The sequence below is a fragment of the Olea europaea genome, chromosome 18, assembly GCF_002742605.1.
Source record: "Olea europaea var. sylvestris chromosome 18, O_europaea_v1, whole genome shotgun sequence".
NCBI classification, from domain to species: domain Eukaryota; kingdom Viridiplantae; phylum Streptophyta; class Magnoliopsida; order Lamiales; family Oleaceae; genus Olea; species Olea europaea.
The window spans coordinates 5,142,405-5,154,352 of record NC_036254.1 but is presented as its reverse complement, the minus strand read 5'-3'; the positions used below and the strand labels follow the sequence as shown (position 1 = coordinate 5,154,352).

At 28.3% G+C, this 11,948-nt stretch overlaps 1 protein-coding gene across 1 annotated transcript; it reads left to right on the top strand.

The window, feature by feature from the left end:
- Nucleotides 1–1,682: 1,682 nt before the first annotated feature.
- Nucleotides 1,683–2,498, top strand: LOC111366447. The gene has a single exon (XM_022987203.1). It carries the CDS (start codon nucleotides 1,866–1,868, stop codon nucleotides 2,310–2,312), a length of 447 nt encoding a protein of 148 aa, XP_022842971.1. The 5' UTR covers nucleotides 1,683–1,865; the 3' UTR covers nucleotides 2,313–2,498.
- Nucleotides 2,499–11,948: the final 9,450 nt, after the last annotated feature.

Genomic DNA, 11,948 nt, shown 5'->3' with positions numbered 1-11,948 from the left:
ATTCACCCCTAATGTATCTAACAAATGAAGTCGTATGTGCGTACGTACATAAATAGAATGTGACCAACGAAATAAAAAAAATTTAAAGGCTGTTTGACAAAACTTTTGATAAAAATTTTAATAAACTTTGATAAAGTTAATGAAATGTACTATGCTTAGTTTATCACAAAAATGATTCATAATCAAAATTTGCTTTAATTACTCTCATCATTCATATTACCACATTATTTTTATTTCGAGAGTATAGTACGAAACAAATTATAAATTAAGGTTCTGTTTATGTAGTTTTTGTAGATTAAGCCCCCGTTCTTTCCAAATTTTAATGGTTGGAATGGTATTTTTTTTAAAAAAAAAAAATGTGTGGTTGAAAAAAAATGAAATTTTTTTATTTATGTTTAATATTATTTAATGGAAGATTGTGTGGTTGAAAATAAGAGAGAAAAAGAATGAGAAGAAGAATGGGGTTCAAAAGGGGGCTAAATTTTGTCGGGAGAATTTATTGTTAAAATAAAATAAAATGAAAATTATATCGACTAAGTCAAAAAAGCTAGAAATTAAGCCAGTCAAAAAATTGCGATATAACAAAATTGGCAAAGATTGAAAGTCCGATAAACCAACTAATTATTTGAATAAACCAAGCTATCAATCAAAGTCAGCTGGCCTTAAGATACATCATGTTGTTTGTATACGAGGCATTTAAGCGATCAATGACAGAGATATTGACAACTCACATAATGTCAACAATAATATCATCTAAAAATTTACATCTAAACTAATTCTTATACATATTGCATTATGATTGAGATTGACAATTATCAAAAGACTGGATAAATTTCAAAATTTATAAAAATAATAATAATAAATAAAAAATCAGCACGTCCTTTTTATTGCGATTTTATGTTCTGGCACCTCTTAAAGTCATAATAGTTGGTAAAGAAAGTGTTATGTGCCCACGTGAGAGAGGGAAAAAATTGAAAAAAAATTAGTAGTTTGAATGAAGAAGTAACTTCAATTCTATCGCAATTGAAGAAAAGACCCCAAGGAAAAGAAACAAAGGGACTCAAATTCCACTTTGATCGGAAAATTAGAAATATTTTAATTTTATATCCTTCATTTGTAAGGTTTTTTTATTTTTCTTCATGTCAAGACTTGTATATTACTTGAAGACAAAAGCGGAAAATAACCGGACGCTACCCGTGAATTTGATTTTAATAAAAAACATTCTAACTTTTCTGTGAGACTTCTTCTTATCTCGAATATTTTATTTTATTTTATTTTGAACTAGTGTCCAAAATCTTTGAATTAATTAATCCTCACCAGCTATATTAATTTTGACAAAGTCCACACATAAAATATCTACTATTGTGCCTAAACATACTGTGCAAGTTGATAATACATATAAAAAATATATACATCACTTTCAAATCCATATTCTAATCATTGAGTAGCATTCATCCAAATGAGGTCTTTCATCATATGCATGAAAATATCGAACCGTAAGGGTTGTTTGACGAAGTTTTCTAATAAAAATATTAGTAGATTTTGATAAAAGTTGACGAAATATTTGATTAAACAATTGATAAAAATTATGAATATCATGAAATGTGTGATTAAAATTAATCGATGACTTTAACCTTAAGTTTTTATCAAGTTATCTCAAACTAGCATTAAATTTTGATCATTCATTTTAAATTAGATTCTCCCTTCCAAACAAGTTTTAATTAGGTTGTTTCCACCCATTTTCCCATCTTTCCTTCTTTATGATCTACTCCAAAATTTGTTCTATTAAAAAGATCCCCCGTGCGCGTTCTTCACAGGCCAAAAAATAATCAATTATAGGGGGGAAAACCTTCTGAACCACAAAAATGAGCCCAAAAGAGAGCAAAATCAGCAGATTCATTAGAGCACCTATTAGGGTTTTGTCCAAAGCCAGGGATTTATACGTTAAAAGCATGTTGAATTGCGCTGGAGAATTCACTTATGCCAGTGCCATGGGGTGTCCAACCCCACAAACCACGAGTTTGCCTAGAAGTTTCAGTGTTAACTCAACGGTGTCAAGCTCCGATGAAGACTTCCGGGAACTTATTAGGGCTTCTTCTACCCGGAGTCTTACCGGAAAAATCGAGACAGAGATTCTCCGGTCAAAACAATTACCTGGAGTACTAAAGGTTGTGCCTCGTTCACAGACTGTTACTGTTGGGAGGATTGATGAAGACAAACCCTGTGAATTTGTGGAAGATGTGGCGATAAACCCGAATTTGTATCCAAGAAGTAGAAGCTATGCACCTCCAAGCAGAAGTAAAATGTTCTGAACAATTTGATCGAGATGAACAAAATATTGATGAATACTGTCAGGAAAATTTTGCATTTTTTTTTTCTGCCCTTTTTTTTTTCTGCCCTCCGTTGACTCTCTGAGCTGTAATATACATACTAATGTATGATGATTATGAATATCCATTTGAGAATAAATAAATCTTGAATACTTTAGTTAAAGAAAATATGTATTAAAATTTAAAAATCAGTTTGTTGTTATAAGTTTTTATGTATAAAATTTTCTTGATTTCCTGATTCTTAGCACGTTCAACATACTCTATGATCCAAAACACTCGTGCTTCATCATCTGCAAATAATTAGAATAAGCCAACAAAAAAATATAATTTAGCTTTAATTTTGCGAAATTGGTAGACTGAATTATCAGTTTAATTTTTGTTAAAATACAGAATTATAATTATTTTAAATGTTTCGAATCAAAGATCAAAAACTCTCATTGTTACATACCTGATCATGGATGCATGTATACTTAATTCCATATTGCATACTGTGTATGGATATGTATTAATCAAGTTTGATGCTCTAATACATACACGATACCTTGTTTTTAATTATTTTATATTTTTAAATTTTCGATACGTATTGAACACGTTTAGGGTAATTGAAAAATAAGAGTTTTATTTATTTCAAACTCTCTAAAATTTATTATTATTGAAAATAGATGATAAAGTTTCTTTATGTAATAGATAATTATTTATTTTTTATCAATAATTAATAAAAATTAATAGAATTTATTAATTAACAATTTCAAATAAAGTAAAGTTTTAAGATAATTAATAACTACACAGATTACGCTTATTAAATAATTTTAAGATAATTAACAATTTCAATTGCATAGTTTGGTGGGGATTAAAATCAAGATTTTATTTAATTAAAGGTAATAACTAATTTTAATTACATATTTTATGATACTCACCACTTTTTAATAGCATATTTCTTCAATTTTTATCAAAATTTAGTAAAAATCTGATTTTAATCCCACCAGGCATGAGCATATGTTATTTTTTAAACAAAGATCTAATAGGAAATAACCTTAAGAAGTCACCTGGTGCTAACTTAAATTTTGAAAATAGTTTCCGAAGATATATCCTCAACTAAGATATTGATGGATTTTAAAAGATTATAAATCCTGATGAATTTCGAGAATTAAATAAATTTCCACAAATTTCATAAGTATTTCATCAAATGTGGTGAAATTTCAAAAGATTTGATTATACATATTTTTAAACTTGAAATCCACCCAAATCTTTTAAAATCCACCTATTAATGAAATCTTTATAAATCAACTAGTTATTGAGAATAATTAAATTTTAAAGATTTTAATTCCATATTGCATACTGTGTATGGATATGTATTAATCAAGTTTGATGCTCTAATACATACACGATACCTTGTTTTTAATTATTTTATATTTTTAAATTTTCGATACGTATTGAACACGTTTAGGGTAATTGAAAAATAAGAGTTTTATTTATTTCAAACTCTCTAAAATTTATTATTATTGAAAATAGATGATAAAGTTTCTTTATGTAATAGATAATTATTTATTTTTTATCAATAATTAATAAAAATTAATAGAATTTATTAATTAACAATTTCAAATAAAGTAAAGTTTTAAGATAATTAATAACTACACAGATTACACTTATTAAATAATATTAAGATAATTAACAATTTCAACTGCATAGTTTGGTGGGGATTAAAATCAAGATTTTATTTAATTAAAGGTAATAACTAATTTTAATTACATATTTTATGATACTCACCACTTTTTAATAGCATATTTCTTCAATTTTTATCAAAATTTAGTAAAAATCTGATTTTAATCCCATCAGGCATGAGCGTATGTTATTTTTTAAACAAAGATCTAATAGTAAATAACCTTTAGAAATCGCCTGGTACTAACTTAAATTTTGAAAATAGTTTCCGAATATATATCCTCAACTAAGATATTGATGGATTTTAAAAGATTATAAATCCTGATGAATTTCGAGGATTAAATAAATTTCCACAAATTTCATAAGTATTTCATCAAATGTGGTGAAATTTCAAAAGATTTGATTATACATATTTTTAAACTTGAAATCCACCCAAATCTTTTAAAATCCACCTATTAATGAAATCTTTATAAATCAACTCGTTATTGAGAATAATTAAATTTTAAAGATTTTATTAAAATCTTAATTGGGAACACCTAAAATTTAATAAATTTCATTAAAATCCATTAAAATCTCAATTGAGAACACCTAAATTTAAAATAATTTTTAAAATCAACCACAATTTCAATTGAAGGTACCTTTCATTTTGTAACTAACTCAAATTGTTCGTAACAAAGCAAAACCTAACTCACGTTCAGTATTTTATATTGCTTGGTGTTTCAGTTACTAATTATAGTAATTCATTGCCAGATTCTTTATTTTCGATAGAACGGATTTTGTATCTTTTACACTGAATTCTAACAAAATTTTTGTCATTGTGGTGTATCCATGTCTAAAAAGGAACACACGTTGATGCCAACAAGGTGGGAAAAAAAATTAAAAAAAAAAAAAATCTTTTTCCTTCTAAATGCCAATAAAACATTGATCGTGATTTTTGTTTATTTCTAGCTTGTTCCATTCAAGATTATATTGTTGATGAGACTTTGCTCGACTATGACAATTTTATAAATCGCATGTTAAGAAAAGATAAGTAATGAAATTTTTAATGAGTTGTGCTACATGTGGGGTCCACCCCCATGTGACAACCCCCTGTACAAGCCCTGTGCAAAGGGGCTTGTGAAGGGAAGCTTTTCCATTTTTAATTATACTAGTTTTCCACTCGTGCAATGCACGGGCTATGTCATTTTTTAGGTAATAGTAACGTGTTAAAATATATATTCATTTCTCTTAATAAATCTACAAATTTGATTAATTGTTTAAAATGATAAATGAAAATGTAATCTTCATATATGACACGCTTTTGACATTAAAAAAATTAAAAGTTTATTGGGAAATTTTCTAAAAAACATCAAAAATTTTATTAGGTTATTTAAATAATTAATTGATCGAGCAGAAAAAGTAACAATAAAAAAAATTCCTAAAAATGATCGAATTTCTTTTATATATAAAATTTTTTCAGATGATAAAATAATCAAGATGAAAAATTAGTTGGCCTCAAATTTGTGTTGCTATAATTGAAATGTATTTTTAGGGATATGATAAATGTTACCTCAATGCATGAATTAAAAACCCAAATTATTGGAGTTCATAATTTATATATCAAACATAATTTTAGTTTGAGTGGTTATTTTACATATAAATGACGTATTTGATGATAACTAGATTCAATATAATTGAATCGTGTAATTAATCGAATCTTTTTTATTGTTCAATATCCAATCGATTTAATGATTTTTTTTAAATTTACATGTAATATTATTTTAAGAAAGATTCTGCTATTAAAAATAAAAGAGAGAAAATGAAAAAAATTTAATGGAGCCAAACACAAATTGAGTTACAGTATAATATTTTGTCACTTAAATAGGGTTGAGATTTTTATTTAATCGCCTAATTTTGATATATTTGAATTTAGTCCTCCTAAATTTATATATATCGTAAATATTCAAGATCGTCAAATAAATTAATCGACATCTATTTGATTGAGTATTAAATTTTTTCAACATTGTGCTAAGTTTTACTTTGATTTATCACAACTGCTTTTAAGAAATAAACAATATACATGATTCTAAGAAAATGGTGTAAATTATATTGAGAAAATTGTCGCGGAAAAATAATAAGCATTAATAAAATAATTAATTTTTTTTAAGAAAAAGACAAGTTATAGGCAATTTTTTAACACACACGTTTGATGTATATTTAACTGTTTTCGATATTCATTTAGATTATTTCATGTGTTTATGATATAGTTCTCGAAATGAGTTTCGAGAGAATATAGAAGATTTAAGCATTCGACTACTGTACAATTATCGATGAATTTTTAAAGTTAGCTTGTTATCGAAATTCTTAATTTTTTAAATGATGTTTCTTTCGACATTAAAAAAAATTAAAAATTTATTAGGAAATTTTCTAAATAACGTCAAAGATTATTATGCCAAAAAATAATAAACATTAATAAAATAATTGATTTTTTGAGGAAAAATACGAGTTATACGCATTTGTTAACTTACACATTTGATGTGCGTTTAACTATTTTCGATATTCATTTAGATCATTCGATATGTTTATAATATAGTTTTCGAAATGAGTTTCGAGATAATATAAATGATTTATAGTAGATTTTTATAAAAATATAATAAATCACCCAGTGAACAAAAAAAAAAAAAATTGACACAAAAAAATATTAATCACTCAGTGAAAAACAAAATTGACATGGAACATCATATAATAAAATTAAAAAAAAAAACCAAAAATATTACAATTGTCTCCTGGCACCCGAGGAGCAAATTGTCTTCGTGCATCACGGAGCATAAGCTCCTTGATGCACGGAGTTGGTTTTTTTTTTTTTTTTATTAATAATAATGATGCTAATGTCAATTTTTTTTCATGGGGCGATTGATATTTTTTTTTGTCAAATTTTTTTCTTTTTTTCACTGGATGGTTTTTTTTTAGTTTTTTTTTTTTTATAGAAGTCTACCATAAATCTTTTATATTCTCTCGAAATTCATTTTGAGAACTATATTATAGACACATCGAATGATCTAAATAAATATCAAAAATAGGTTAACGTACATCAAACGTGTGTGTTAAAAAATGTGTATAATTCGTCTTTTTTCTTAAAAAAATTAATTATTTTATTAATGTTTATTATTTTTTTGCGACAATAAATTTTGACGTCATTTAGAAAAAATTTTAAAAAACACGTTTGATATACGTTTAACTATTTTCAATATTCATTTAGATCATTCAATGTGTTTATAACATAGTTTTCGAAATGAGTTTCAAGATAATATAGAAGATTTATGCATTTGATTACTGTACAACCGTCGATGAATTTATAAAGTTAGCTTGTTATCGAAATTCTTAATTTTTTAAATGATGTCTGACATTAAAAAATTTTAAAAGTTTATTAGGAAATTTTCTAAATGACGTCAAAAATTATTGTAGTGAAAAAATAATAAATATTAATAAAATAATTGATTTTTTTTTTTAAAGAAAAAAAGAGTTATACGCATTTTTTAACACACACGTTTGATATACGTTTAACTATTTTTAACATTCATTTAGATCATTCGATGTATTTATGAAGCAGTTCTCAAAATTTCATTAATGTGAATGACATTTTTGGCCGTCACAAAATTTTTTTAGCAGCTATGGTAACCAACTTACTTAAAACCAATAAATCCAATAAAATAGTGTTATTAATTCATTTCTATAAATTTTCTTTCATTTATTATGGTTAGTATGTCATAAAATGAAAAGTACAATTTTTTTCAGTCCGTATCTGGCATGTGGAAGTCAACAATGAAGGCTTAGAATGACATTTTTAGCCGCCACAATAAATTTTGAAAAGGATCTGCAACAGTAACCAACTTATACAAAAGCATTAAAGTAGTCTCATTAATTCATTTTTCATTCATTGTATTGTATAAAGGGATTTTTAGCATAACCAGTTTAGCCATAGTACAAACCAATTCCGTGTGAAACCTCTGTCTCAAGTTGAACAGTAAATGTGGATCCTCTCTTTTAAAATAAATGGGGATATAGTAGGTCTGCCTACATACTTTGTGCTAATGACTTAACTAATAAAGAAATGTATTCGCTTTCTGTGAAAGTGGCATTAGCTTAATATATCACTGAATAATAAATAAAATTTATCAACAAAAATAAAATAGCTTTGCCTCTCTTTCTCCATACCTGATACCTCTGAGCCACATCAGTGCTACATCATACAAGGTGGAGGGGAGAGAGAGAGTATTGCGCAATGCAAAACTTAGCTACTTTTGTAAATAATAACTATAGTTGTGCTATGTGTACAATTAGGATTGATAATTTCGTTTGATAATTAAACACACAAAAGGGGGCCGAAGGCCCATGTTGAATAAAAAAATCGTGAGTCCCCCTCCTATGAATGTATTGTCAATCAGGGTTGCCCCTGTTGATAATTAGATACATGAGAGGAGGTCGAGGGCCTATACTGAATAAAAAAATCGTGAGTCCCCTTCCTATGAGTGTATTGTCAACCCTGATTGTACAAGAAGAATAATTCTAATAACTTAGCCACATAGTATATTATTTGTAATGAGGTGAAAATATAAAACGTAGTTAAATGAATGTGCCTTGGAAATTTAATTTTAAATTTTTAATACCCCACGTTTTAATTTGATTTTAAGGAAAATGGTTTTACAAACACCCCAACCCCACCCCCCACCCCGTGTCCTTTGCGTGTTATATATTGACACCATTTTTATTAACTATCATACTTATGTACTTAACTTTTTTCCTTCTCATTCTTATTCATAACGGTCCATTAATTAATACATATTGTTCTTAATGATGCTTTTCATACCAAAAATCTTGCTAGAATGCTTCCAAATACAAGGATTAAATAAAACTTTTTACTCTATATTTTGGACCGAAATCATCATCGGGATATGTAATAAATAAAGTTGAATATAAAAATGAAATGTAAAAAGTTGTGGACATAAATATTACAATGAAGAAATGTCATTGACCTTTTATACAATTATAAAATGAGGTATTAATAGTGTACATGCAACTTTTGTTTCCTGGTCTGTTGGAGCACATTTCGCGATTTACCTCCCACAAAGTTCTAGGAGTGGGACGGTGAGGACCCTCAAGATTGGGGTTCAATTTTTTTTAATGAGGTATTAATATATTTAGCATGTTAATAACGTGACTTGAGAATTATGTTCGAATATTTGACTAAGACTGAGGCATTTTTAAGAGAATTGATTTTATCTTCTTTCACTTCATTCGATCTTCTCATTTAGATTCTCTCTTATTTAAATTCTCATGTAGTACCAAAAAATCAGCCTCTCTCCTCAAATGATCCCGCACCACCTCCATTGTCATTGTTGGTATCTCTACCACAAGCAGCTTGGTTTCTCATATAATGACTCAAGTTCACGGTCTAATTAAGGAGAACCCAATTTTCCTGGGTATAAATTCAGGGTCAGGTTATATAGTAAACTTGAATGATTTGGTTTTTCTGGTGATAGAGGGAACGAGTTCTTGGTTTAGAGGGAATTGGGCATGAATGGTGGGATTTTGCCTTTGAATGTAAATGAGAATGGCCCATTGAGGGAGAGAATTGCTTGTTAGAGTACAATCTCATGTGAATCAATTTCAAGATCAAAATTTGAAATGGTCTTTACTGCGGTAAGTTCAACACAGAGATTTTGTGGTGATTTTGTTGTAGTTTTGTGATGTTGAGTGTTTGGGTGATCAATGATCTTATGACCTGATTTTGATTGTGATTTTGTAAATTGGATTTTGACTGTGATGTTGGGTATTTAGGTGATTTGTAATCTTATAACCTGATGTTGATTGTGATGTTGGGTGATTTTGTACATTGAATTTAGTGCCTCATCTTGTGGTGGTCTGGCAGCTATTTTTTTTTGGTGATTTTAAGGTGTTTTGTTGTATTTTTGCAACGGTTTTGTGATGATGTTGACGATGGTCAAATGTTTATAGAGTTTATGTCAAATGTTATGTTGATATCTGGTAGTGGTGCCAGTGGTGGAGGTAGGTTAGGTCATTATGCATAGGTCGTAAATAATTGTATACATACCACAGATCAAACAAAACTGGTCACAAGTCACAGTCATTCCACTAGTCACAATCATATTATATAGGTCATAGATCATGTTTGTAGTTCACATGTCACAATCCAGTAGTGATAGGTCACATTTCATTGTGCATAAGTTACAAATAAATGTAAACACTTTACAAGTAAAATAGAACTAGTCATAGGTCATACTTTATAGGTCACACTTCATTGGTCACAAATCATATTGTATAGGTCATATATCAATGTCAACATGTCATAGATGAAATAAAATTGGTCACAAATCATTGATTTATGTTCATGGGTCACATGTTATAGTTCGTAGGTCACAAGTTTCATGCCAACATTCAAAGGTCAGATATCAATGCCAAACTTTCACATGCCATTTTGCATAGATAACAGTTCAATGTCTACAAGTCATAGATCGAAGAGAATTGGTCATAGGCCATTGAATCTATATTATAGATAACAGATTAATGTCCAAATCAAATCGAAGAGAACTTGTCACATACCATTGGATCAACATTGCAGGTAATAGTTATATATATTTGAATCCACACAGCCAAAAATTTACAAATTTGCACTGAATTTGATGACAAATCCAACATCCGAATCAAATTTACACTCCATCAACACCAGTCAATTGTCCAAATTGAAGTTTAATTAGATAATTCGTTAATTCTTATCGATATTTTGTCAAATTAAAAATCCAAACAAGTTACCGTACTCATGAATCTCAAATCGAGGTGGATGCCGATCACTGTGAGAGGGGATGACGGCAAGTGTATGCCGGTAACTATAAGAAGAGATAACGATGGGTGTCAGTGATTGTAAAAGAGGATGGTGGCAGGTGGATGTCAGTGATTGAGAAAGAGATTGGAGAGAGATATATAACCACCTGAGTTTTAAACTTTTAAAACTTTTTCCTTAAAATTGAATTGTGGTATATTTAGCACGTGAGTTATGCATTCTTCCCCTTTCAATATCCAGTTAATAACAATTGAACCGAATTTGGGCCAATTCTCATCCAGTCGATCGATTTGGTTCGATTTCATAACACGGATTAAAACAAATTCCCAAAAGATGGTATGTTAATGAAACAATTAATCTACTTGTACAAAGTATGAAAACAAAGTTTGTTGACAAAATAGGTGTTGACAAGATTTAAGCTGTTAATTTGTTTTGATTTCAAAATCTGATTTTGAAATGAATGATATAGATCTTGTCAAGTCATGTTTTGTCAACCTTCTTTGTACACATAACATCACTCTGAATGAAAAGACTATTTTTTTCTTTTCCTTTTGCCGAATGGTAAGATTTCTTGGAACATGTAGAGTGAATCAAACTCATATTTGAATTGAAAGTGAGATATTGAGGAAGTTTCTTCCCTTTTGGATCAAAGATTAGCATATGAAAAGAACAACTAAGACCTCTTTCAAAATCGATTATTTGATCCTTTTTTAGCAATGTTCCAGAAATATTTGTAGACTTTTGTGTAAATAGATCTACAGACTAATGAATTTTATCAACTTGGACAATGAAAATATTTGCACAAGCTATATAGGCATAAGTATGTTAGATAAGTCGAGCTTGATTGGTGAAACAAGTCATTATCCTCAGTGATGTTAAATACTCATTTATATGGAAGTAACATCATTGTTATATTGTCCAATAAATTTTGACTTGGCAATGGGGTATTGATATTGCCGAGTATTTCTAATATATTCGTTAAACATATAATTTTCTCTATTTTAAAGAGCGGATCCCTAATTATGCTTCAAGAGAATTTTCAAATTAACATTTTAAAATAGAGAGTGAGGTTGACATTAATTTTAGTAAAGTAGTATCTTTTCCCCTCATTTTGTGTATGC